The sequence below is a fragment of the Emys orbicularis genome, chromosome 14 (assembly GCF_028017835.1).
Source record: "Emys orbicularis isolate rEmyOrb1 chromosome 14, rEmyOrb1.hap1, whole genome shotgun sequence".
Taxonomy (NCBI): domain Eukaryota; kingdom Metazoa; phylum Chordata; order Testudines; family Emydidae; genus Emys; species Emys orbicularis.
Genome location: NC_088696.1, coordinates 917318 through 944888, shown reverse-complemented (window position 1 = coordinate 944888; position 27571 = coordinate 917318). Strand labels below are relative to the sequence as shown.

The 27571-nt window shown below is 62.8% G+C and overlaps 3 protein-coding genes across 3 annotated transcripts in view; all 3 read right to left on the bottom strand.

Moving 5' to 3' along the window:
• DHX38 (DEAH-box helicase 38) overlaps positions 1–2964 on the bottom strand; it is a 28380-nt gene extending 25416 nt beyond the window's left edge. The window contains exon 1 of the mRNA XM_065416720.1: positions 2865–2964. The gene's annotated coding sequence lies outside the window, so the exon portion shown is untranslated. The remainder of the gene's footprint in view (positions 1–2864) is intronic.
• A 6161-nt stretch (positions 2965–9125) lies between these two features.
• Positions 9126–11710, bottom strand: LOC135889028 (haptoglobin-like). The gene is made up of 5 exons (XM_065416844.1): positions 11703–11710; positions 11334–11419; positions 10786–10887; positions 10208–10282; positions 9126–9874 (listed from the first exon to the last, which is right to left on the bottom strand). Exons 1-5 carry the CDS (start codon positions 11708–11710, stop codon positions 9126–9128), a joined length of 1020 nt encoding a protein of 339 aa, XP_065272916.1.
• An 8247-nt stretch (positions 11711–19957) lies between these two features.
• DHODH (dihydroorotate dehydrogenase (quinone)) lies at positions 19958–26119 on the bottom strand. The gene is given in 12 exon segments (XM_065416598.1): positions 19958–20887; positions 21274–21407; positions 21409–21434; positions 21537–21630; positions 21632–21691; positions 22184–22297; positions 23081–23179; positions 23181–23269; positions 24004–24086; positions 24566–24765; positions 25254–25466; positions 26102–26119. Coding segments are annotated over 12 exon segments (1185 nt in total). The 3' UTR covers positions 19958–20832.
• Between the last annotated feature and the right edge of the window lie 1452 nt (positions 26120–27571).

Genomic DNA, 27571 nt, shown 5'->3' with positions numbered 1-27571 from the left:
CCTAGCCTTGCTGCTCTGCCCAGCCCAAGCTATTGGCTCGGTGTCTTGAGCCCACAAGCTCAGCCCAGGCCCCCACCTCACTCCCAGGCTGGGCTCTCCTGGGCACAAGCGACACCCTGAGGGACCCTCAGGCCCCTGTGATACAGCAGCCCATTGACGCAAACAGGCAAAAGCTTCACTGATCTTTACAAGCAACTCCTGTTTCAGACCTAACAAACTCACTACACCTAATTCAGAGACAAGTGGGTGAGGCAATATCCGATTGGACCAACTTCTGCTGGTCAGAGACAAGCTTTCTAGCCACAGAGATCTTCTTCATGCCTAGGAAAGGTGCTCAGAGTGTCACAGATTGTTTAGCATAAGTAGTTAACACAAGGTAAAAGACCATTCAAGGGGAAGTGGCCCATTAACATGGCCCATTGCAGTAATAGGACCAAAAAAAAAGGGGTGGGGGTGTTAGCGGGTTACAGACTGTTGTAATACGCCATAAAGCCAGGATCTTATATTAAGACCCTGATTTTTGATGTCATGCAGTTATGAATTTAAGCCCCAGGCTCGTCTTTTGAAGGCATTGTGCAGGTTTCCTTTGAGGATGAGGACTGAGAGGTAAGATATGGAGCGATTGTTTTGTGAAACGTGTTCTCCCATGATTGGTATTGCTGGTTTTGTCTGTTATTTTTCTGAGAGTTCATTTGAGAGCATGGTGATTGCCTTGCTTCACCCACATAGTTTTTCTTGGGGCATTTGGTGCACTGGATGAGGTACCCCATATGTTGTGATAAGCATGTGTAGGACCATGGCTCTTGGAAGGTGTGTTGTGAGTGGTACTGTCTGCAGGTTTTGCATGTGTTGTTGTGGCAGGGTCTGATGCCACTCTGAGGGTATGTCTTCACCAGCAGCTGTGTTGTCGCAGCACCTCCACGAGGGGAGCAGCTCCCAGCGCTGGTACACTGTCTACATTGACACTTTACAGTGCTGAAACTTGCAGCGCTCAGGGGTGTGTTTTTTCACACCCGAGCAAGAAAGTTGCAGTGCTGTAAAGTGTAGACAAGGCCTTAGTTGGTGTGTCTGTGGGGAGCCTACTGATAATGAGCTTCATGAGATTGGGGGTTGTTTGAAGGCAAGAAGAGGGGGCTCCTGGGTTACTGCAAAGGTGTTAACAGGCCACTTCACTTAGAATGGTCTCGTACAATGTAACTACTTATGCTAGCTGTTCACTCAGGGTATGTCTTTACTAGCAAAGTTAAAGCGCTGCCACAGTAACGTAACGTGGCTGTGTAGTCGCAGCGCCACTCAGGGGGGTGTTTTTTCACACCCTCGAGCAAGAAATTTGCAGCGCTATAAAGTGGCAGTGTAGACAAGGCCTCAGAGTACCCTTCCCAGACCTGAAGTGCTCTATGTAGCTCAAAAGCTGGTCTTTCTCACCAACAAAAGTTGTTCTGATAAAAGATATTACCTCACCCTCCTTGTCTCTCCCATATCCTGGGACCAAAACAGCTAGCTACAACAACACAGCGTACACCAATTACACACTTTCAAGGTATTAATTTATTGATAATCACTTAGGCTACGTTAACACTAGAGAGCTTAGAGCGGCACCGCTCTCCTGTCGACATAATTAACACCCCCCGCCCCAAAAGGAGCAGCTGTGCACACCAGCACTTATGCTGGCGTAATTTATGACACCCATGGGGTGGCATATTTACACCCCTGAGCAACATAAATTTTGCTGACGTAAGTGGTAGTGTAGATATAGTCTAAGACATGCATCTATGTGTAACAGTTAAGAAATAATGTAGCTATATTGAAAACTTCACCCTATGGTCTTGGAGTAAAAGACAGTCACCAGGAAATCTTATGCATCAGTGATGGCCCATTGATGTAATGCAAGGTTCAGCTGCCCTCACTTGCCCCATCCCACATCAGTCAATGGAAAACCAAAGATAACAGAAAACCATCAAAACCACTTGAAGGTAAAAAGCAACATTATAACGAAGGACCACCCTGTCTATGAATAGAGAAACCGCAGTCTGGAGACATTCTTCTTGACTGGGAGTGTTTCATGGAAGATTGCATCCCTGTTCTCATGAGGCCAGCCAGCTCGGCAACAAACCAATCTCTGGGGGGAACCCACTTTATTAGAGAAGAAAGGTAAGTACTGTATCAATAAGCATTGGCTCTAGCTTGCAGGTTATGGCTTTGTTTTGTAGGGCCGTTTCCATCGCTCTCTTGTTCTTAGCAGAATCTCTACACGTCCTTGAATAAACCTATTTTTGTTTTCTGATAAATCCTCTCGAGTGCTGGCTGATTTACAGTGGGACTAACAAGGGGCTCCCGGCTGGGGGTCCCGGCTCCTAGGGGGCTCGGCTAGGGGATCCCGGGGGGCTCACTGCTCCTGGGGGGGCGGGGCTGGGGGGGCTCGGCTCCTGGGGGGCGGGGCTGGGGGCTACCGGCTGGGGGTCCCGGCTCCTGGGGGGCTCGGCTAGGGGATCCCGGGGGGCTCACTGCTCCTGGAGGGGCGGGGCTGGAGGGCTCGGCTCCTGGGGGGGGCGGGGCTGGGGGCTCCCGGCTGGGGGTCCCGGCTCCTGGGGGGCTCGGCTGGGGGCTCACTGCTCCCGGGGATCGGGGCTGGGGGCTCCCGGGGGGCTCGACTGGGCTCGCGGGGACGCTGAGGGACTCCAGGACGCGCTGCCCCGCGGCTAACCGGCCAGGCGCCAGGGCTGCACGGGGGCGAGCAGCTGACACCCCGCCAAGCCCCTCCCGCCCGAGGCGGGGGTGACGGGCCGACTCACGCCCCCCCCGGCCTGGTCCCGCCCCCAGCCTCGGGCCTCCCCTCCCCCGGCGAGCCCCCTCGGGCCTCTCACCTCTCGGCCCCCCCAGCCCCGCCGCGCGCGTCTCCTCGACGCCCGTTCTGCAGCCGCCTCAGCGCTCACTGAGCGCCGCCATTCCCGTCCCACAATGCGCCGCGACAGCAGCCGCTCTACCCCGCCCCGCACCATAGAGAGACAAGCCGGGAGTCTCGTTCCCATCATAGAGCGAGGCCGGGGGCTAGAGAGGCCCGGGCTCTTCCGGTCCGCCCCGCGCGGGGGAGAGGGAGGAAGATGCCTTTAACACGTGATACAGGCTAACCCGGAACAGGAAATGTATCATGTGATGTAACACACATACCCCGGCTGTGCCCCGACCCGGATACCGACCCCCCCCCACCCCGGATACCGACCCCCTCGTGCTGTACCCCCCACCCCCAGGGCACTGACTCCTGTGCTGTGCCCCCCCGGATACTGACCCCCCCCGTGCTGTGCCCCCCCCCGGATACCGACCCCCTCGTGCTGTGCCCCTGACCCCCCCAGGGCACTGACTCCTGTGCTGTGCCCCCCCCCGGATACCGACCCCCTCGTGCTGTGCCCCCGACCCCCCAGGGCACTGACTCCTGTGCTGTGCCCCCCCCCCGGATACTGACCCCCCCGTGCTGTGCCCCCCACCCCCAGGGCACTGACTCCTGTGCTGTGCCCCCCCCGGATACCGACCCTCTCGTGCTGTGCCCCCGACCCCCCAGGGCACTGACTCCTGTGCTGTGCCCCCCCCGGATACCGACCCCCTCGTGCTGTGCCCCCCACCCCCAGGGCACTGACTCCTGTGCTGTGCCCCCCCCGGATACTGACCCCCCCGTGCTGTGCCCCCCACCCCCAGGGCACTGACTCCTGTGCTGTGCCCCCCCCGGATACCGACCCCCTCGTGCTGTGCCCCCGACCCCCCAGGGCACTGACTCCTGTGCTGTGCCCCCCCCCGGATACTGACCCCCCCGTGCTGTGCCCCCCACCCCCAGGGCACTGACTCCTGTGCTGTGCCCCCCCCGGATACCGACCCTCTCGTGCTGTGCCCCCGACCCCCCAGGGCACTGACTCCTGTGCTGTGCCCCCCCCGGATACCAACCCCCTCGTGCTGTGCCCCCCACCCCCAGGGCACTGACTCCTGTGCTGTGCCCCCCCCACCCTGGATACTGACCCCCCCCCGTGCTGTGCCCCCCACCCCGGATACCGACCCCCTCGTGCTGTGCCCCCGACCCCCAGGGCACTGACTCCTGTGCTGTGCCCCCCCCGGATACTGACCCCCCCGTGCTGTGCCCCCCACCCCCAGGGCACTGACTCCTGTGCTGTGCCCCCCACCCCGGATACCGACCCCCTCGTGCTGTGCCCCTGACCCCCCAGGGCACTGACTCCTGTGCTGTGCCCCCCCACCCCGGATACTGACCCCCCCCCTGTGCTGTGCCCCCCACCCCCCAGGGCACTGACTCCTGTGTCCCCCCCAGCCTCAGGATACTGACCTGCACAAATTTGGACTAAATGATTGGACATGTCAGTATATGTGGAGACAATGAGAGTGTTAATTATTCTACATTTATCGGTATTTTCCCAAAACCAACCGAGAGAAACAGTGATCCTGCTGTCAGTTGTTTCACTCCGTGTCATACACAACAGCACAAGATTTGCCGTGATCAAACTAAACATTACTGTAGATAACCTAGTTTTAAAAGTTTACAGCCATTGTAGCATTCGGTCACTGAGAGTTCAACAGTGTAACGTGTTTTGCAAATGTGCTGGGGTAGAAAACAGTAAAATTCTGTCAGGTGGTCACTCGTTGGCTGGCACTCTGGCCTGGTATTGACCCACTGGCAATGTGTTACACATCACTTTCAATCTCTGCGGGAAGATAAATGCCCTAAAGTAATGAGAGAGTTTTTTGGAAACAAGAATGAAATGACTGAATTGTTTCTTCTTGAGCCATACAAATACAAATAGTCACAGACAGTATTGAAGCTCTGGAGCCAAACTCATTCACAGTAACTGCGATGGTTGAATTAATGTCCAACCTAGACAAGAAACTAGAATGCAGAGTAAATTACCAATTTTATGGTTACGCTGTGAACTCCAAACTGAAGAATATCAGTGAAAATGAATGAAAAAAGTGTGAAACCGATTTTCTGCTTTTTTATCAGCAAGCTCAAAGGTATTTATGAAACAGATATGACCTCAAGGAAAATAATGTGCACAAGGAACTGTCTTATCGTTAGCAAAAGAGTGTTCTTCGGAAGAATTTGCAGAAGCTGTTGAAGCATGCAACATTTATATCTTTATTGACATGAGAAAATTAAATGAAGAATTTTGAACCATCAAAGTCTCCTGAATTTCAAGACTGCACGAGTGTTAAAGAGAAATACTGCAACATTTTCAAGATGACAAATCCAAGTGGAAGCAGAAACTTAAAGAATTTGGAAAAAAATATGTTCTTACCTATTTTCCAATTTATGTACCAGTGCATATACTGAAAGTATTTTCATTAATGAATTCCATACGGTGAGATGAGTGAAATCAATTGGAAGCGGACACAGTGAAAGCTGAACTACAAATTTGCTGCAATTTTGAAAATACTGAGTGCAAGGACATGTATCCAAAATTCCTCCATAATAAGGTGTTAGAGCAGGGGTGGGCAAACTTTTTGGCCCAAGGGCCACATAGGGGAATAAAAATTGTATGGCAGGCCATGGATGCTCACAAAATTGGGGTTGGGGTGCAGGAAGGGGTGAGGGTTCTGGTTGGGGGTGCGGGCTCTGGGGTGGGGGATGAAGAGTTTGGGGTGTAGGAGGGTGGGGTGGGCTGGGACTGAGGGGTTTGGAGGGTGGGAGGGGGATCAGGGCTGGGGCAGGGGGTTGGGGCGTGGGGAGAGGCTCCGGGGTGCAGGCTCCGAGCGGCGCTTACCTCAAGCGGCTCCCGGAAGCAGCGGCATGTCCCTTCTCCGGCTCCTACGCAGAGGCGTGGCCAGGTGGCTCTGCACACTGCCCCACCCGCAGGCACTGCCCCTGCAGCTCCCATTGGAGCACCAGAGGGGGCCATTGGAGCACGTAGGAGCCAGCACGGAGCCATGCGGCATCTTCTGGGAGCTGCGTGGTGCGGCCCCTGACCCAGCACCCCGGCCGGAGCACCGGAGCAGGGCCAATCTGCATGGTACATCCCCGATCCAGTGCCCCGGCTGTAGCGGGGCAAGCCCCAGACCCTGCTCCCCAGTGGGAGCTCGCAGGCCAGCTTAAAACGGCTCACAGGCCGTAGTTCGCCCACCCCTGTGTTAGAGGGCCCCCCACATGCTGTGACCCCTCCAGCCTCCCCCCCCCCCGAATACTGCTTCCTGCATGCTGTGACCTCCACAGCCTCCCAGGATACCCCCTCTGCATGCTGTGACTCCCCCAAGACATTGCCCTCCTGTGTGCTGTGACTCCCCAACCACCCACCCATGCTGTTGTAACGCCAACAGACCCTGGTCGTCGTCCGGCAGGATCAAACCAGGGACCTCTGGAGCTTAGTGCATGAGCCTCTACAGCATGAGCTAAAAGCCAACTGCCTGTTAGCTAAGGCTGTCGAGCAGACTCATTAACTCTCTCTAAGTGTCTGGGTGCCACTGGATGGGACAGAGCCCCACACCCTGGAGCTGTGTGGGTTACCCCGTGACACCCCCCCAGGATACTGACCCCGCCCTGTATGCTCAGGGTGCAGCTTTTGGGATGGGGCCCGGTGCTGGGGCAGCAGAGCTGGCTGATGCTGAGACCCCAGCAGACAGGGGAGAGGGGAGCCCCTGACCCAGGTCCTGCGTTCAGCCCCTAGCCCTTCGATCCCAGGGGACTCTCCCTCCACAGAAGGAGGGAAGTGTCTGTGGTACAGAACCACAGAAGGAGCCACTTTCTCCCAGCACTGAACAAGGAGCTTCACCGGAGCCAGGGACTCTTGTTCCCAGAGCTGCTCCCTCTGGGTCTGTCTGTCACTCTGCCCCACTGCAGCGCTTCCGCCTGGGGAACACAGCAATGGCCAGGCTGAGTCCGACCCAAGGCGGCCCACCTACTTGCTCTCCTGGCTCTGACAGTGGCCAGGCCCAGACGCTCCAGAGGAAGGTATAAGATCCCAGGGGCGCTGGAACAGGGGGTGCCAAGGGGCCATGGCCGTGGCCCTCCCACTTGTCACCACGGGCCCAGTCCCCTGCCCCTCCTCTCCCCCCGAGGCCACCTTCCCCAGCCAGGCCAGAAGCTGGAGCCGACCCTGGACAGCTGTGGGGAGCCACGGACCCTCCACCTGCCCAGGGTGGGGGGGCCGAGAGCAGCCCCCAGCCCATGTCCCTGCCCACCAAGCCCCCACCCAGGGCAGGCGGAGGGTCTGCGGCTCCCCACAGCTCTTACCCCGACCTGGCTCTGGCCTGGCCAGGGGGCGGTGCCTTGGGGGCTGAAGAGCATGCAGGTGACCCAGGCAGCTGTAGGGAGCCACGGACCCTCCGTCTGCCCTGGGGGTACAGGGGCTGGGGGCTGCTCTCAAGCAGGTGGAGGGGCCTGGGCTCCCTGGCTCGGCTCTGGCCTGGCCATGGGGCAGGGCCGAGGGGGGACGGGAGTGCCACAGAGGGGACAGGGCCTGGTGGCCTGCTCCGTCACCCCTGGCCCCACAATAGGAGAGGTGGGATAACTTGCCTCCCATTAAGTCTCTTCCTATTTCTAACACAGAAAGGAGTAAACCCCAGAGCTCTCGGTCTCCCTTCTCCAGCCCAGTCAGTGCTTTAGAGTCCCTCTCGTTTGTCTCCTTTCTAAGCCAGACAGTCCCAGGCTTCGCATTCTCCTCACCGGCAGGAGTTCCTAGGCTGCAGGGTAGAGCCATCAACCGCTGAGCAGGGGGCTGGAGGGGTTGATTGGAGGGAAAGACTAACGATGCTAAATCCATGTGGCTTAACTAAAGGACTCCCCAGGAAATGGGAGAAAGCAACGGTCTCCGAGGAGAAGGAGGGTTCTACACAGCGGGGGGAGAGAGGAGTTACTAAGGCTGGGACAGGAGGTGTAACAAGATGTAATGGGAAGAGGAAATTTGTGCAAAGAACTCCCTGGCACTGAGCTGTCCCAGGCTGAGAGTCTCCCAAGGGGAGGGGGAAGGAGTCTCAGCGCAAGGGACACTTCAAAGTAGGGCAGGCAAAGCACTAGACAACGCCACCCTGTAGCAACAACACTCTGGTGTCCTGCAGCAAGTCAGGCAGGGCCGGCCCTGGGGGCAGCACAGCGGGTCCAGGCTCAACCCTGCCCCAGCCTGCCCAGAGTGACTGACGATGGCACCGCACCCAGCCAAGAGGATCTGGCCTGGACTTTATCCTCCAGCGCCCAGTTCCTCTCTGCCGCTCTACAGCTCGGCTCCTGTACGGTCCCCGCCAGTGTCTGCGCCTGCCAGGCCCTCGGCCCGAGCTGCTGCCCAGCCTCCCCCCGCTCTGCCTCCTGGAGCAATAGGGCCTGCTGTAAAGGCTCCTCCGGCTGAGCCTGCAGCCTGGTGCAGTCCCAACCCAGCAGCAATAGCCCCAGTGTCTCCCGCAGGGTTATCCCACCCCACCCCCCTTCAGCCTTTTGCTCTGATGCAATGGGCCCTATAGAAAACCCTGGAGACAGTTAGTGCTCGGCCTGGCCCCACAGCGGCTTCCCCCTCCCCAGCACAGGTCGCAGCCTGTGTCCAGTCTCAGAGCCAGTTTTCACTCCGTGTCAGTCAGCCCAGCCCCAGGGCTCCAGCATGAACCCTGCTGAGCTCAGGCCAGGCAGTGAGCTGCACCCTCAGCACTGGCTCCCAGAGCTAAGGGGGGGGATCCCAGGGCAGCCCCAGGAGGAGGCCCCATTGCCCCCTTCCTGCCAGGGTGGCTCTTGCCCTGCTGACACAGCAGGCGCCGGTAGGGGGAACTGAACCCCCGCTACACGTTTCACCATAAGGCTCAGGAAGGAGTCTGGGTCAGTGTCGGGGGGCCAGGCCTTGGAGTGCTGGGGGTAGGGACAGATGGACTCCCCAGAAGGACACGGCCTGACTCTCCCCCGGCGGCACCCACAGGCGCCGGGGGCTTGCCGTCTGGCACGCAGCCTTGGGAGGCAGGAGGAAGGGCAGGGCAGAGAGCGGAGCAAGGGCGGGTGCTTCCCACCCCGTGTCCTGCTGCAGGCTGGGAGGGGGCTGGTGCTAAATGCCCGGTGCCCAGGGAGCCCCCTCGGAACTGCTGAACAGAGGAGACATGGGCCGGTGTGAGGAGAGGGTTTTATTGCTCAGGGCTGTGTCCAGGGGCTGGGGCCCAGCCTGGGTTCAGGGTGCAGCCATGGTCTCCTTGATCCAGTCCAAGACACTGAGCACCCGCACATAGACGCCGTACTTGGCAGCCAGGCAGCTGCGGTCAAAGCTGAGGATCCCGGCCGCATACCAGGTGTCGTCCTCGGGGTCGTGGATGGCAAAGGCGCTGCCGGCGTCCCCAACGCAGGTGGACTCGCGCAGCTGGCTCATGCCAACGCAGAAGGTGTGGTTGTTCAGCAGTGGCTGCCAGGGGTGCGCCCGGTAGTACTCCTGGCAGCTGCCGCTCTCGGCCACGGGCAGCAGGACGTACTTGAGGTGCTTTGGGTGCTCCAGGAGGGTGTTCCAGCCCCAGCCAGAGACAAAGCCCACCCGCCCCACCTTTGCATAGTCCTGCTGGGCCAGGCAGATGGGCATCACGGCCTCCCCAACGGGCACCTTGTGCTTGAGCTTGAGCAGGGCCAGGTCCACAGCCCCCGGGAACGCAGGGTGCAGGACAATGCGCTCGACAGCCCCGGCGGGCGTCTCCCGGCCCAGAAAGAGCCGCAGGGTGGGGGCGATTTCTTCCAGCGTGCTGTTCTCGCTGTGGCCCAGGTAGAGGTTCCTGCCGGTCGTCAGCAGCCACTGGTCACTGATGAGCGTGGCCCCCGCGGTGTGGTTGTGGCGGCTCAGCAGCCGGCCCTGCCAGGGGAAGCTGTTCTCGGCTGCCATCATGCCCCCAATGATGCGCTGCACCTGTCTGGCCGGGTTCTTGGGCTTCCCACACACTACAGAGGGCAGAGACCCAGTGTGAGCCGCCCCTTGGCCTGCAGAGCACAGCCCCCCCGACACCGCACCGCACAGCTCCGACAAGCCATCTCCTTACCCAATCCAGCCCCGGGCCGGCCGGGGCCTGGTGCCACCATCCAGGGCTGGGTGTGTCACTGGCAGAGGGAACAGCACCCAGCCACGTGGCTGCCAGAGGGGCCGTGGCCTCTGCCTCGCTCTGCGGAAGCTCTGCTTCAGGGAACGCTGCCCGCGGGCAGCCCCAGCGCCATTGGGAGAGCAGGTGCCCCCTACCCCCACCCCAGTGCTCTGCCCCGCCCCCACCTCCCGCTCACCTGGCTCACAGATGGGCAGCGCCTCTCCAGCTGCTTCATTCACCCACACGTGCTGCTGGCTACATCGGTACAGGCCTGGGGGCCGGAAAACCGGAGTCAGTGCCAGCCACCCCCGGGCAGGGCACACAGGCCTCTGTGCCCGTGCCAGCAGGGGGCAGGACCCCAGGCATGTCCCCCGGGGGGGGCAGGGCCCCAAGCATATCCCCTTGGGGAGGGCATGTGTATCCCCCACGGGAGGGGGGCAGGGCCCCATGTGTATCCCCTGGGATGGGATGGGGAGGGCCCCGTGTGTATCCCGCACGGGAGGGGGCAGGGCCCCATGTGTATCCCCTGGGATGGGATGGGGAGGGCCCCGTGTGTATCCCCCACGGGAGGGGGGCAGGGCCCCATGTGTATCCCCTGGGATGGGATGGGATGGGGAGGGCCCCGTGTGTATCCCCCACGGGGGCGGGGGGACAGATCCCAAGGTGTATTCCTCCGGGGTGGGGGGTAAGGCCCCATGTGTATCCCCGATGGGAGCGGGGGAGCGCCCCGTGCGTATCCCCTGGGGGGGCGAGCCCCCAGGGGGCATGTCTCACCGTCACCGCGGCTGCGCAGTTGGTAGTAGGGGTCGCACTGGTAACGGGCCACGTGCTCCACCTGCCCGTGCTCGATCCACCTGGGCACCGGGCAGCTCTGGCCTGGGGCACAGAGAGAACCCTTAGCGAAGCGCCCCCTGCTGGCGAGAGACAGTCCCACCCTTGCTCCCTGCTGGGCACCCCCTCCCAAGGGCACCCTGCCCCCAGCCCCCTGCCAGGCCCCCTCCCTGCCCGAGGGCACCCTGCCCCCAGCCGGGCGCCATGTCCCTGCCCAATGGCACCCTGCCCCCAGCCCCCTGCCGGGCCCCCTCCCTGCCCGAGGACACCCTGACCCCAGCCCCCTGCCAGGCGCCCCCTCCCTGCCCGAGGGAACCCTGCCCCCAGCCCCCTGCCGGGCGCCCCCTCCCTGCCCGAGGGTCCCCTGCCCCCAACCCCCTGCCGGGCGCCCCCTCCCTGCCCGAGGGCCCCCTGCCCCCAGCCGGGCGCCCTGTCCCTGCCCAATGGCACCCTGCCCCCAGCCCCCTGCCTGAGGGCACCCTGCCCCCTACCGTTGCCAAGCTGGACTTCGTTGAGGCTGGTGTTGGGGGAGGCGAGGTCCCCCCAGAGCAAGCTGGCGACAAGCAGCATGGGCATCCTGCAGGGAAAGGAGCCACCATGAGCAGCAAGCCAACCCCTTGCCCCTCTGGTAGGTCGCAGGACACTGACATCTCTGCTTAAGGAGCTGGGCCCTCAGCCCCACGCTCACAGCACTGAGGGCTCTGGGCACCACTGGAGCGGTGGTGAGCTTCCTCCCAGCAGTGTCATGTAGGAGCAGCCAGCTCCCCTGGCATGGCACTGGGGCGGCCGCCATTCCCCTTGGTGCCCGCCCAGCGCGCAGCAGTAGGGCCCCGGGGGCTGGGCCCCGGGCACACACTCACCACATCATCCTGGCGGGCTCTGCTCAGGCTGCGGCTTCTGCTCCGGGTGCGAGGTGCTGGCTGCGAGGGCTCCCTCCTCCTCGCTGCTTTTGTCCTGGCCCGCCTGGCCACGGCACCTGCTCTCTGTACAGCCCGACCTTGCTGAGGTCAGTGACTTTCCCAGCAGCTGGTGTCTGGCCTGCGGGGTACAGGGAGCTGGGCACTTCCAGACTGCACAGCAAGGGGGGGATGGTGCCGGTGGCACGGAGCCCATGGCGCTGGCGGGGGGCGGGGAGCCGGGTGCTGGTGCCGGTGGCACGGAGCCCATGGGGTTGGGGGAGGAGCCGGGTGCTGGTGCTGGTGGCACGGAGCCCATGGCGTTGTGGGGGGGGGAGCTGGGTGCTGGTGCCGGTGGCACAGAGCCCATGGCACTGAGGGGGGGAGGACGAGCCGGGTGCTGGTGCCGGTGGCACGGAGCCCGTGGCGCTGGTGGGGGGGAGCCGGGTGCTGGTGCCGGTGGCACGGAGCCTGTGGCGCTGGGGGGGGAGCCGGGTGCTGGGGGCGGAGCTGGGTGCTGGTGCCGGTGGCACGGAGCCCATGGCGTTGGAGGGGGGGAGCCAGGTGCTGGTGCCGGTGGCACGGAGCCCGTGGCGCTGGGGGGGGGAGCCGGGTGCTGGGGGGGGGAGCCGGGTGCTGGTGCCGGTGGCATGGAGCCCATGGTGCTGGGGGCAGGGAGCCGGGTGCTGGTGCCGGTGGCACGGAGCCCGTGGCGCTGGGGAGGGGGGAGCCAGGTGCTGGTGCCAGTGGCACGGAGCCCATGTCGCTGGCGGGGGGGCGGAGCCGGGTGCTGGTGCCGGTGGCACGGAGCCCGTGGCACGGAGCCCGTGGCACTGGCGGGGGGGCGGAGCCGGGTGCTGGTGCCGGTGGCACGGAGCCCATGGCGCTGGGGGGGGAGCCGGGTGCTGGGGGCGGAGCCGGGTGCTGGTGCCGGTGGCACAGAGCCCATGGTGCTGGGGGGGGGGGGAGCCGGGTGCTGGTGCCGGTGGCATGGAGCCCATGGCGCTGGGGGCAGGGAGCCGGGTGCTGGTGCCGGTGGCACGGAGCCCGTGGCGCTGGGGAGGGGGGAGCCAGGTGCTGGTGCCAGTGGCACAGAGCCCATGTCGCTGGCGGGGGGGGCGGAGCCGGGTGCTGGTGCCGGTGGCACGGAGCCCGTGGCACGGAGCCCGTGGCACTGGCGGGGGGGCGGAGCCGGGTGCTGGTGCCGGTGGCACGGAGCCCATGGCGCTGGGGGCAGGGAGCCGGGTGCTGGTGCCGGTGGCACGGAGTCCATGGTGCTGGCGGGGGGAGCCGGGCGCTGGGGGGAACATTACTCCAACAGCTGCACCCTGGGCGTGGGGCCTGCCGCTCTGCAGGGTGAGGGCAGCCTGGCTTTCTCCTGCTTTTCCTGCGGGAAGTGAAGGACTTTCCCGTTGCTGCCTGGCCCCTTCCCAGGCCTTGTCCCACCCCCCACCCCCCCCGCGCTTATCCGCCCCCTCTGTCTGTCCCAGATGTTTGCTCCCGCAGGCAGGGACACCCTGTGCCCAGAGTAACAGGAACTCCAGGGCCTGGCCATGGAGCAGCCCTGCCCCCACGCCCGCCACGAACCCTGAGCCCGGCCCAGGGTGCTGTCATGCTCCCCTTCTCTGGCCAGCTGGAACAGGCCACGCCTAGCCCCCTTGGGTGGAGAGGGGAAAGCATAGCGGCTCGGGGGGGGGGCAGGAGTAGAAGACAGTGTAGGGCAGGGTGCGGGGAGGGGGCAAAGGACCGGGCAGTGTAGGGCAGGAACGGGGGGGGGGGGCAGAGGACAATGTAGGGCAGGGTGGGGGGAGGGGAGCAGAGGGCCCAGGGGTGCCCTGGGGTGTATATCCTGGGGCACTGGAGGGCTGAATTGGGGTGGGCCAAGGCCTGGGGGATGAGTGGGGGACACAGGGTAGTGTAAAGTGGGGAGGTTTGGGGCTGGCAGGTGGCACAGGGCAGTGCAGGGGGGTAGGGAGGAGCCGGGGGAGGGGGTGACGGGCTGGCAGGTGGCGCAGAGCAGTGCAGGGGGGGTAGGGAGGAGCCGGGAGAGTGGGTGACGGGCTGGCAGGTGGCGCAGGGCAGTGCTGGGGGGGTAGGGAGGAGCCGGGGGAGGGGGGTGACGGGCTGGCAGGTGGCGCAGGGCAGTGCTGGGGGGGTAGGGAGGAGCCGGGGGAGGGGGTGACGGGCTGGCAGATGGCACAGGGCAGTGCAGGGGGGTAGGGAGGAGCCGGGGGAGTGGGTGACGGGCTGGCAGGTGGCGCAGGGCAGTGCTGGGGGGGTAGGGAGGAGCCGGGGGAGGGGGTGACGGGCTGGCAGGTGGCGCAGGGCAGTGCTGGGGGGGTAGGGAGGAGCCGGGGGAGGGGGGTGACGGGCTGGCAGATGGCACAGGGCAGTGCAGGGGGGTAGGGAGGAGCCGGGGGAGTGGGTGACGGGCTGGCAGGTGGCGCAGGGCAGTGCTGGGGGGGTAGGGAGGAGCCGGGGGAGTGGGTGACGGGCTGGCAGGTGGCGCAGGGCAGTGCTGGGGGGGTAGGGAGGAGCCGGGGGAGTGGGTGACGGGCTGGCAGGTGGCGCAGGGCAGTGCTGGGGGGGTAGGGAGGAGCCGGAGGAGGGGGTGACGGGCTGGCAGGAGGCACAGGGCAGTGCTGGGGGGTAGGGAGGAGCCGGGGGAGGGGGTGACGGGCTGGCAGGTGGCGCAGGGCAGTGCTGGGGGGGTAGGGAGGAGCCGGGGGAGCGGGTGATGCGCTGGCAGTGCCAGCCATGCTGATAGGGTTCTCCGAAGAGAACAGGCCGTGCTGCGGCACAATCACCCTGGGGCTGGCAGGGGGCCACGCAGCCTGGGTCCCTGAGCCCTGCTTGGCACGAGCCTCCAGCCGCAGGATCCTGGCTGCCCACAGGGTCTGCCCCACGCAGCAGGGACCCAACGGGAGCCGTCCTTCTCCACCCCTTTCCTGTCCCCTTGGGGGGAACCAAGGGGGGCTGGGAGCTGCACACCCCCTGGCTTGACGTGGGTCCCATTACAGTTTGGTTCGATGGCTCTCAGTACCCCACTGTACACATTGTTCCAGGCCTCCTGGGGGAGCTTGTCCCTCAGACCCACGGAAAACCAAAGGGGGACACGCTTCCCAGCCTCTCCCACTTGAGATACCCCACCCAGAAATCGTGCACTGCTCCAAACGTGATCACGCACCCAGCTCCCCGCATAACACCAACGCCCCCCACTGGTCCCCTCGTGCCCAGCTCCCCGCAACGTGACGGCACCCCCCTACACTGGATCCCTCATGCCCGGCTCCCCCCCCAGTGCCAGCACCCCCCACTGGTCCCCTCAACCATGGACTGCCAGGGAAGAGCCCCCCCCACCAAGCCCCCTGCACCGCTCCCCCAAACTCCCTCGCACCACCCAGGTGACCAGCTCTGACGGCCGGGGAGAGCCCCCCTGCTCAGGCCCCTGCAGTAAGGTTTTCATGCCAGCACTGGGAGCCACTGACCCACAGCCCAAGGCCGGGGTGTTGCAGGCTGGCCGGCTCCCAGGGAACACCGTGTTTCTGCTCCAAGGACTGGGCTGCCCGGGTCAGCGAGTGAGCTGGTTGGGGCAGAGAGTCTCACTGCAGAGCGGGCCTGGGGGCCATGGAGGCCAGGACAGTGCGAGAGCAGGGAGGGCCCTGGAGCAGCAGCATAGACGTAGCACCTGTGAAGTGGGTGGCAGCAGGAGCCCTGGAGCTGAGGATGGGACCCCAATTCTCCCCGAGAGTTCGAGGACAGCAGGCCTGCGCTAGCTTCCACCGCCTGGCACTTGCAGGCCCAGCCCCTATAGATGGTTGAGGGCTGGAGGCTGCGAGCGGTTTGCCCAAGCAAGTTTAAGCAGAGAACAGTGCCAGAGAGAAATCTAGGGAAAGAGCAAGTCTTTAGAAGCCTGCCGGAGCTTTTCTGCTGGAGCCAGGAGGGGAGGGCCAAAGGCCCGGGAGTGGGCCTGGGGGGTGATTGGGCAGGGAGTTCACAAGACAGAAAAGGAGCCTACCAAAAAAATCAGGGGCGAGGTTTGTGCAGGACATGCAGGGGGCCTGGAGTCTCGCTGCTCCCTGGCAGCAGGCCCGGCACTGACCCGAGCCAGGCACTCAGCGCCGTCGCTGGCAGCTCAGCTGGGGACAGTGGGTGGCTGCTGGGCACAAGAACTGCCTCAGAGCGTCACTGTTTTCCCCAAAGCCTGTCCCTGGCCCCGGTGAGGAGTGGAGATCCCTGCCAGGGCTGGCCTCCTGCACCGGGCCCGGGGGAGCAGGCGGGGCCTGATGGAGGCTTGGGCCATACTCCAAAGCGGAGGGATCCCCAGCTTGGCAGAATCTGGCGGAGTTTAGGAGGGTTCTGCAGACTCAGCCTCTCAGCTGTGCACACCTGCATGTCTCCCGGCCTGTGCCCAGCCTGAGCCCACTGGCCCCGAGTCACTCCCAGCTGTGCCCCTAGGACCACCCTGGGCCCAGCATCCCCTCTGCAGCACAGCACCCCCGGCACCCCCCGGGCACTGCGGCCAGCACTGACCGAGGGGAGTGCACCAGTGACGAGCCCCCACCCTGCTGGCAGCAGCATCCTGGATTCTTTCCCCCGTGTCTCCCCAGACACTGGCACAGGAGGACTCTGCCTAGCTGGTGAGCACGGACCAGGGCCAGCTCTCTGGCACTGCCTGCTGCACGCGCCCTGTCTGAGTTCGGGCACGGCACGGCCCCTACTGATGCTCTTGGCTGGCAGCTGACGCTAGACACATTCGGACTGGAACCGCAGCGCACGGTCCTACCCGGGAGAGCGATGAACCCCTGGGCCAGTTCTCCAGCACTGGCCATTTTTAAAGGAAACTGGGACGTCGTTCTAGCCCTGCTGCAAGGGGTCAGACTCGACGATCACAATGGGCCCTTCCGGCTTGGAATCCATGAACACACCTGGCAGTTTCCACACAGCCTGCAGCTCAAGCAGATGCTACATCCTGGCAGCCTCTGGTCCCAGGATGGGGAGAATTCACCCAACTGCCCACACTGGACCTGAGGCTGGAGCCCTGCCCCGCTGCAAGGACCATGCCCCACAGCTTGACTGTGATTCTTAGGGACAAGGGCAGGCACCGGCCCAGCCTGTTCGGTGGGGGACGCAGGCTTGGGGGGTGGCTGGTAAGAGCTCAGAGGGGGTAGATCCAAGTCCTCAGCCTGCTGGCCCCATGCGTTCTGGTCTCCCTGTACCCATGGGGTTGCCCCACAGGCTGCAGCATCCAAGCCAGGAGCGGGGTCAGTGATGCCCTTACTGATATCACTGAAGCAGGCTCCCTATGGTGCCCTTCAGTGGGGTGTCTCCCAAAGGAGACAGTTGGGATCGTTTAGTGCAGTGCGGCAGGAGAGAAGGACCCACATTCACCAGCGGGGCTACACTGGTAAATTGCAGAACATAAGAACCAGGGTACAGGCCATGAAATCAAAAGGCAACAAAACACTGACAGGAAATATGTTTTTACCCAGTGACAGTTAGCCTGTGGAACTCACTGCCACAAGAAATCTGGGCCCCAGGCTCGGGAGGATTTAAGACAGGATTAGAGGTGTTTGTGGGAGATAACATCCTGCATTACTTTCAACCGGTGAGAATGAGCCAGGCCGTAACCCTACTCCTGGCCTGAGGAATGGGCAGCTGATGGGATCAGACACCCCCTCCAGGTGCCAGGTGCTCCCCTGGGACCACACCAGGGCTTCCCCGACCCCTCCCCCACAGCAGCTGGCACCAGACTTGGCCCCAGCAAGGCACGGTACCAGGCCAGGCTCCCTGCAGAGCCCCAGCAATGGCAGGGGCGGCAGTATGAGGCAGTGACACCCCTCTGCACCAGCACAACAGGGCCCAGAATGAGCCCCTTACTCCCTCGCAGGGGTCACATCACGGCCAGACCCTGGGGGGGGGGGGCAGCAGCCTGGCCTGCTCAGAGCCCAGGCAGGGATGGACACGGGGCACCAGACAGCTGGACATGGGGGTGCTGACCCTGGACTGATAGACACAGTCCCCCCGTCAATGGTCTGTGACCTGGCCTGTTGGTCTGTCAGCCTCCAGCAGCAGTGGGGCTGGTCCCTGAAAGAGGCTGTGGGCAGCTCCTGCCTGTCTGTCCGGTGCAGCCCACACCCCACACCAGTGCGTGGCAGAGGGGGCGATGCCCCGTGCCAGCACAGCTGGGTGGGCTGGGGCCAGTGCTGACAGCAGCACGCAGTAGGCTGCCTTTAGCTCATGGAGACATGTGCCCAGGGGCAGATAACAGCAATGGGGGTGGGGACCCAGCTCATGCCAGCCTGGCACCCACTATTAAAACTCCCATTGGCACCACAGTAGAGCCCCCCCAGGGGCAGAAGAGCCAGGAGGCTGACCAGTGCCAACTGGGAGGGCCTACCCGAGCTAAGCCACCCACCCTCTCAGCCACTGCCGGTGCCATCCTGCCCCCACTCTGGGCAGGCCTGACTGCTACCAGAACTTGACAGATTCTAGACAGGCCCCGAGACATCACCCCTACAGGACACTCTGAATGTGCTCCAGGGCAGAGCCCCCTCCCCTCCTGCTGGGACAGCCAAAGCCTCCCCCCCACCCCCATGCCTGACCCAGAGTAGAGCCCAGCCCACGCCTCCCACCACCAGGGGTCAGGCCCGCAGGAGCAATCCCTACCCAGCACGTCCCTGCAGCTGCGCCTAGGCGAGAGCTGCAGGAGACAGGACCAGAGCTGGGGCAAGCAGCCCGAGGGCTGGAGCTGCCACCAGGGATCCTCATCTGCCAGCAGCAACCTGAGCTCTTCCCTGCTGCCTCGGGCAGTGTAGGCTGCTTGCTTGCCTGTGTCTCTTTTCTTATACGTTTCTTATTTTCTTCGGGTTTTAATTATTTGTTTTATTATAAGAGGCTTATATTAAAGTAGTTTGGCTGTAACGCAAGGGACTTACAGGCCACAGCCTGCATGTTGAGCTAAGACGAAGCTAGCATACATACGTCTGGGACCTTTCGCCTAGATAAATAGTAATAAGTTAAAGCACAAGGTCCATACATGGCTGCAACCTTTAACATAGATAGATAAAGAATGTGTTGAAGGAGGTTGGCAGAGGGGCTAAACAGGTGCACTGCAAGGAAAGAACCAAAATAACTGGGAGGGCAAAGATAACAAATGTAGAAATAATCTAATGTCATTAATATGTACAAACATACCAGCCTGTGGAGTAAGATACCCCAACACTTCGCTGGGTAAGAAAACTAGGTTTAAAGAGAGAAGAAAGGCTCAAGCACCCATGCCCTATAAAAGGGGGTAAACCCACCCTGCCAAGGAAGTGTCTAGGCTTCTAAGCTTCTAATTTTTTTCTGAGCTTGCTTTCTAAATTTTCTAAGCTCCAAGCTTCTTTGTTCTTTGTTTTAAGTCAGTCTATTTGTCTGTAAGTTCTTAATGTTAAGTTTGACGTCAGTAAGTTCAGTAAAACTCTTAAGTTAGAAGAAGCTAGAGCTAAGAGTTACTGAAGCTAAGCTCTGCACCTCCCATTCAAGAATTAAGAAACCTGAACCTAAACTCTCTTCGCACGTCAGTCTCTTACCACCAGGTTATCAAGAAAAGGTGTAAGTATATTAATCAAAAGCTTGATAGTATACAATACCATATGTATCTTTAATAGTACTGCATTTGTAATTCTAATGATTTAACCATTTAATTACCATTATTATTCCATTTATCTCAATAAAAGTCTTGAAGACTATATTTGTCTCAGTATAAGCATCTTGTCATACCCCCGAGGGTCCTTTGCAAACTGTGTAGCCTGATTCTGAAACAAAAACCCTATTATCTTCTAATCAGATTAATTGGCAAACCTATAACCAGTATTAGCCAAATTAATAATATTAACCTCCTAAAAATCAGGCAACAGCAGGGCACTAGGCCCCCTGCCTGCAGCTGGCAACAGCTGAGCAGAGCCCAGCCCAGCCCCCTCTCTCTACACCCCAGGCAGCTCCTCAGCCAAGCTACCCTGCTCCAGGCCACAGGCTAAAACTGCTCCAGTGACAGCTGCACAGCCCTATGAGCTGCCAGCACCCTGCCCCTCTCCGAGAGAGCCCAGGGCTGGGGGGGCTGTAGGGCTAAGGGAATCCTGAACCACTGCTCCAGCCCCCGGGCTGCTGGGGACGAGAGCCACAAGCCCCCCCCCCCCCCCCCAAAAAAAAAAAAACAAAAAAAAAAAAGGGACACGAGATTGAACGAGCAGCAAGTTTATTGACAGTCCAGTGAGAAGCCAGGCCCAGCGCCAGGCCCAGGAATGGCCCCCAGCCCTGCCCCAGTCTCCTTCAGATGCAGCCCCCAGCCAGCCAGTCCTGGGGAGCAGCACAGACAGCTATGGCCAGGGAGGCGAAGGCAAAGCCGGAGCCTGGGGGCAGATGCCAAGCCAGCGCTCAGGTAGGGCCCTGCAGGCCAGCGAGGGCTGGGCTGGGGCAGCGGCACAGAGCAGGGCTGCCAGTGACGCTGCTCAGGGCACTGCCTGACCCAGCTGGCTCCATGAAGAGCATGGCCAGGGTCGCGTCAGGCTCAAGGCCTTGTGCACCCACATGGGGGTGGGGGGGAGGCGAGCCCTTTCGCAGGCAAATCGCAAAGACTTCCCTGCTGGAGAAGGGGGGCAGAGACTTGGCACCACCCCAGCAGCGTGCCAGGCCTCGTGCCACCAGAACATGCATCACAGCTTCGTAGGGCAGAGACCCCGACCTGCAGCTGCTCAGGATCAGCCCGGCCCCACACTGCCAGCACTGCTCAGCAGACATCTGGGAAGAGCTCCGCTGCCCAGGCCTTGCTCAGGTCCCTCCACGCAGGGCAGCTGGGAGCCTTCCCCACATGCCCAGGGCAGCACTGGCACATGGACCACGAGCTCGCCATGACCCCGTTAGCCCACTCAGGGGTCTCTGTACATCACGAGACCCCCCCCACACACACATTCTACACAGGGGATGACTCAGTCCAAAGACCAGATTGGCTCACACCCAAGAGGTACCAAGCCCTGTTCCCAGGGTGCTGCAGCTTCTCCAGGCTGGGGCATCCGGGGGCAGCGCAGAGCGCCCCATCCACAGCACCACACGCCCGTCAGCACCGATGATCCGCTCCAACAGCTTCTGTGACACTCTGAAACCCCTGCTCCCTAAGCCAAGAACAAAACAGCGGTGAGCACTTCCACAAGGCCCAGCCCAGCGCTCCCACCCCCAGTCCAGGAACAGGTCCTCCCTATGCTCCGGTCTCTGTCCTGCGCAAACCCCAGCACAGAGAATAGCTCCGCTTGCAGCACAAGCCTGCTGGACCCGTGGGTCACAGCTTGCAGCATCCCAAGGCATGGGGCCTGCAGGACGTTGCCCATGGCAGCAGCCAGCGAGAGCCCTTGCCAGGCCTGGTGCTTGTTGGCCTGAGGCCTTTCAGACCCAGCAGCTCCCACACCACTGGGGACACTGAGGCATGGAGCCATGGGTGTGACGGAGGTCCACCTCCTCGTACACAGAGCACTGCTGGGGAGCAGCCCAGCCCCTCACTCACCTCAGCAGCACCTCCAGTTCCCGTTTCACCACCCCCACCACAGGGGGCCCCTGGTAGGTGAGCGCCGTGTACATCTGCACCAGGGAGGCCCCGGCCCGGATCTTCTCCAGCGCGTCCTGCCCGCTGCTCACCCCCGCCCACGCCGATGATGGGCACCTTCCCTAGGAGCAAGGAGGGGCATTAGAGGCGGATGGAGCACCTGGCCTGGGGTGGGCAGAGCGCCTGGCATGGCTCTGCCCGGTGGGGCGGCAGCACCGCGTTACCTTGGGTGAGGGCGTACATCTCGCCAACCGTCTGTGTGGAGAGTGCTCGCAGGGGCCGCCCGCTGAGGCCGCCAGGCTCCGCGCGCAGGGTGCCCCCGCAGGCTGCTGGGACGGCTGGTGGTGGTGTTGGTGACGACCAGCCCATCCACACCTAGCTGAGACACCGAGGGCACATGATGGCAGCAGAGCTCCAGGCCCCCTGCCGCCCTCCTGGGGGCACCAGAGCTAGGGGGGAGTGAGCAGCAGAAGCCTGTTGGCGACCGGCTGCCCAAGCAGCCGGCGCAGCAGCCACCCCCGGCAGCCAGAGCCAGCGGCTCCTGGCGGGGGCTGGGGAGAGGCTGCCCCTGGGTGCAGCCGGTCAGGATTGACACACGGCCCCATTGATCTCCCGCCCTCTGGCCAAAGCCATTGGACTGCAGCCTGCTCCGTGCCCCAAGCTGGAGCTCCTGGCTGGGACGCCCCTCCCCTTGTTCAGCCTGCACTTCTCCTGTCCCAGCCCCTTTCCCCTAGTGCCTCCCCGGGCTACCACCTCCCCCCTTCCCTTCCCTCCCTCTCCCCCTGAGCTCCCGAGTCTGCCCTCCTTCCTCGGGTACTGCGAGGCCTGCACTGGAGCAGCGGGAGCCTCCCCAGAGCTACCTGCCCCCCACCTCGGTCACCACACTGGCTATGTCCTGCTTGTCCTGGGCAGTCAGGTCAGGGGCAATCTTCACCAGCACAGCCGGCTTGCGCTCACACCTCAGGGCATCCCTCTCCTCCAGCACCTGCAGGGACAACAAAGCCAGGAGCTGCTGCAGCGAGCGACATGCCAAGGGAGACCCCCACAGAGCCCCAGCAGCCACCCTGCAGCCTGCCTCCCACACTGGTGTTACGAAGGCCTGACGAGCCGGGTGGGGTGGCAAGGTCAGCGCCCAGGGAGGAAACGGAGGGGGTATGTCAGAGCAGCACAGAGAGGTCTCTGGGGAGCAGGGGTCCCCCCAGAACGATCCCAAAGGCACAGCCGGAATGGGGGCAGGGCAGAGACACAGACAATGCTGCTGCCTAAGGCTCAGCAAGGAGGAAGCGCAAGGGAGCAGAGTGTGGCCAGCTCACAGCTGGTTTGCGGGGGGGGGGGAGGAGGAGGGAGGGAGTGGGGGGAGGGAAAGGGAAGGAGGGAAGCCTGGCATGAATCCCCTCCCTGGGGCCAAAGCACAGGCCCCCATGCCTTCCAAAGCGAGACACCCAGCCCCCCACTGAGTCCCAGCTTCCTGCCCATCTGCTGCTCTGCAGGGCTCCCCACCCCCCGTCCCAGAAAACAGCCACCTCTGGCTCAGACAAGCGCTGCGAGAAAGGGCTGGCAGCCAGGAAGCGCCAGCCGGAGCAGCGAGGGGAGCACCCGTCACCGTCATACTGCACCGAGAAACACTGGGGTAGGTGCCACAGGCTGGCCTGGGACAGTTGTGTCTGACGAAGTTGGTATTCACCCACGAAAGCTCATGCTCCAATACGTCTGTTAGTCTATAAGGTGCCACAGGACTCTTTGAGGCTGGCCTGGGACAGTTACCCACCTTGGCCAGCAGGCGGCGCAGCTCGGCAGCGCCCTGCAGGTCCCGCAGCCCCGGCGTGTTTGGACTGGACACGTTCACCACCAGGTAGTCGGCCAGCGGGGCCCAGCGTCCGGACCCCATCCACGTAATCTGCCGCAGCATCTGCCGAGCCCTTGTTCTTACCCAGGTTTATTCCGAGGGGCATCCCAGCTGGAACACACGTGTCCCACTCAGAGAGGCAGGAGGGATGGCCTTACCACCTGTCCGCAACCCCAACCAGGCCACTCCAGAGAGGGCACCACGGCTGGAAGTATGTGCTCTACTAGCTGCTGCTGGACCAATCCCTGGATGCGCCAAGCCCAGGCCGGGCGCCGGGGACGCGGCTGTGCCGGGCCAAGTTAGACAGAAAGTCCAAACGCTGGCAGCTGCTCTGCACTGATGCCAGCACCATGGCTAGCCAAGGGTGGCCGTGCTGGTGCCTGACCAACGGCAGAGAATTCCCTGCACTCACCAGACCCACAGCACTACCCCATCCCTGATGCACAGGGGTCCCAGCGCTCGCCCCCTGCTGGGAAGCGCAGGAATTGCTGTAGCAGGTCACACCCCCCACACGTTGGGCTAGCCAGGGTCCCCATTGCCCTCCAAAAGCAGGTAGTAGTGGCCAGTGCTGAAGGCTTGAGACTCTCCGGATGGGCAGTTACGGAGTGGCCTGCTATGAAATGGCAAAGCTCTCCTGAGCCATGGCCTGTTGGCTCATGCCCTGAAGCAGGGGCAGCCACCACCCTTATGGCATTCCTCGTTATCCCAACATCAATACTCTTCTGAATCCCATCACGCCCTCAGCGCTATCTTGTGACAGTGAGTTCCACAGGCTAACAACTGACTGCTATAGCACTCTCCCTTGTAACCTGGTTAAGGATCTTCATGACAGCAAGGAGCTTTACCTTCCGTGAGCTGGAGCTGCGCTCCCTGCCGGGCCCGAAGCCTACGCTCCATGGCGGCATGTCCATGGCTGTTAAAGCCGTATCTGCACGGGAACAAGGAGAGGTGTCAGCGAGTAGCACAGAGCTGGGCTAGAATCGCTCCAACCCAGGAACAATATGCCAGGGAAGGGAGGTCCTCGGTCTCCATGTGGGATGCAGGGGGCTGCTGGCTGCCACGCCTCGGGCCACAAGACACTTACCTAGAGGGGGAAGCTGCATCTCCAAGCCCTCCATTGCTCAGCCCAGCAAGAGATACAGGATGGAAACAGATGCCTCTGCTCACTGCCCCCACAGGCCACCTGCCCCTCCCACCTTGCCCACAGCCAAGGCCCACCAGCTTGCCTGACTCCCAATCCCTACCCAACCAGTCCCCTCCCAGCCTCGGCTCTAGCCTTACTGGCTCTTTTGCTGCAGGTCAATGGTGGTGGGGAAGGGAAAAAATGACCCCCCCGGCAGCACCTAGAGGCAAACATGGGATTCCCCTCCCTCCCCCCTGTGACAGCAGCCTCTGACCCCAGCCTACCTGTTAATGACAGCCTGGTCCTCTGGCAGCCGGAAGACCCGAGGTTTGGGGTTCCCTTCCTGAGGCTGTGGGGTGACACTCCCCACTTCCACGAAGCCAAATCCCAGCTTGGCGAGCCCGTCCACGGCTTCCCCGTGCTTGTCAAAGCCAGCTGCCAGGCCCACCGGGTTCCGGAATCTCCGTCCCAGGATGCACACCTCCTGGGAGAGCAAGTGAGGCCTCATGACCCCCCACACAGCACGCAGTGACTGGCCCGGGGCCCGGCTGAGGGCCAGTCATGAGAGCAGCCCAGATAGGTTATTGGGCGTGTGTGCGGGGGAACCATCCACAGCCCGCATGAGAACATGGGTCCCTCGCTCACTTGGTCTAGCCCGGCCTCCCACAGACTGCCAGGGCCCTTCCCCACACTCAGCACGGGCAGAGCCCCACAACAGCCAGCCCCTTCCCCCACAGAGACTGGCTCCAGCTCCAGCCCCAAGCCCCCGGGGGTGCAACTGGCACAGCAGGGGCAGCTCAGCTCCCAGGGACATCCCCTTCCCTAGGGCCACTGGGGCATCCCACCAGCTCCGACGTGGGGTGGGTTCCGTGGCCAGGCGCACGCCCCACATATCCCACCCACCGAGCGTCAGGGCCGCCCCGCAGGGGGGCTCAGCCCGTGCAGATCGTGTCCCCACAGGAGGGGACGCACCAGCATGGCCGAGTCACGCTGGGCCACACGGGGCAGGACCCCCAGGCTGAGCAGGCGGATGGCGAGTACGTGGGCGGTCTCGGGCCCCAGCAGCCACTGCAGCCCCGGCATCAGGCGCTCGGCGTAGAACCGCTCCTCACCCACGGCCACCAGGTATGAGGCGCAGAGAAGGCCGCCCCCGCCCAGCACCGCCACGGCCTCCCGGAGACGCTGCTGCAAAGCGAGAGCTGCCAGTTACCTTTCGCCAGAGTGCCCCCTCCCCCCCTTTCCTCCCCCCCAGAGTGCCCCCTCCCCCCCTTTCCTCCCCCCCAGAGTGCCCCCTCCCCCCCTTTCCTCCCCCCGAGTGCCCCCTCCCCCCCGTTCCTCCCCCCAGAGTGCCCCCTCCCCCCCAGTACCCCCTCCCCCCCTTTCCTCCCCCCGAGTACCCCCTCCCCCCCTTTCCTCCCCCCGAGTACCCCCTCCCCCCTTTCCTCCCCCCAGAGTGCCCCCTCCCCCCCTTTCCTCCCCCCAGAGTGCCCCCTCCCCCCCGTTCCTCCCCCCCAGAGTGCCCCTCCCCCCCTTTCCTCCCCCCCGAGTACCCCCTCCCCCCCTTTCCTCCCCCCCAGAGTGCCCCTCCACTCCCCGTTCCTCCCCCCAGAGTGCCCCCTCCCCCCGTTCCTCCCCCCGAGTGCCCCTCCCCCCCTTTCCTCCCCCCCGAGTACCCCCTCCCCCCCAGAGTGCCCCTCCACTCCCCGTTCCTCCCCCCGAGTGCCCCTCTCCATTCCTCTCCCCCCCCGAGTGCCCCATTCCCTTCCCTCCCGCGCCCCCGCTCCTCCTCCCAGCCCCCCCGCCGCCGCCGCCGCCCTCACCCGCAGCGGCGGCGCCATCCCGCGCGCGGACACACGCAGAGGGCACGAGACCGCAGGCACTTCCGGAGCCCGCTGATAGGCTGAGGGCCCAGCCAATCGCGGCCGAGACCGAGGGCGGGGCCCCGCCTCGACAGAGCCTGTGAGCCTGTGATAGAACCCAGGCGTCCGGACCCCGCCCACTACCCACCAGACCCCGCCCCCTCCCAGAGCTGGGACAGAACCCAGGTGTCCTGGCTCCCAGTCCTGCCCCCTTCCCCTCCCAGAGCCGGGACAGAACCCAGGTGTCCTGGCCCCGCCCACTACCCAGACCCCGCCCCCTTCCAGAGCCTGGACAGAACCCAGGCGTCTGGGCCTTCATCACAGGGTTCGGCGTGTGCATTTTCGGAAGGGGAGCTGAGTGCCTGGCTCCGACAGCGTCTCCTTGTGCCCTTGGCTCCCTGCTCTGTCCCTCTGGCCTGTGTCTCTTACGGAGGTTGTAAGCGCCTCGGGGCAGGGCCTGTCCTGGTTCTGTGTCTGCACAGTGCTTGGGCCAGTGGGGTCCTGCTTAGGGTGACCAGATGTCCCGATTTTTGGATCTTTTTCTTATACAGGCTCCTATTACCCCCCACCCCCTGTCCTGATTTTTCACATTTGCTGTCTGGTCACCCTAGTCCTCCTGCTTCATGCCTGGTGCCCTCGCTGCTGCGGGAATACAGATAATACTAATCGGCACGCCCCATAGCAGCCCCATGCCAAGCGGTGCAGCGCACTCCTGGGCTCAGCCCACTCCAGCTAGCCCTGAATGCTCGCGCTGGTTCATTTCTTCACTGAAAACCTCTGGATGAGAGAAACTACTGGCTGCCCCAGCCCCCTGCCCTAGACTGCAGGCAGCATCCCAGAAGGAAGCCCCAGGGAGAGCTGGGCTGCGTGTGGACATTCACAGGGAGCCTTGCAGGCTCAGGCCTCATTCTCCAGCCATGCCAGTCCTGGCTGCTTTTTCACTGGTGTACACGAGGCTGGAGGAGACGCCGGGCCCGTCTCAGGATCTTACACCCCGGTGCCTTCCCCTCTCTGCCCATGTGAATCTGCCTCCAGGAGAAACTGTACGTCTCTGGCCTGTCTGTTGCTCATGGCTTGGCATTTGCATGAAACTCGCCAAGCATCTGAGCCACCCCATTGTCTAGGGATGGGGCATGGAGGAGGGTGAGATTCAGGCCAGAGGAGACAGGGTGCTGGAGTGCCAGGTTCCCCGGGGGTCCCTTTCTGTCTCAGCACGGCTACCTGCCAGCCACATCTTTAGGCGCCGCTGATGAGTCTCCATGGCTGCCTGGCGAGAGCTAGTGGGGGCGTGGCAGGAAGCCTGGTGTGGGACTCACACCCCTCAGCATCGACACTGCCAGGGTTTGGCTCCAAGCTGGCGGGAGTGGGCGGGGGGGGAGGGGAAGCTGAAGAGATTGTCACCCCAGGTTATAGCCAAGGAGTTAAATGGTC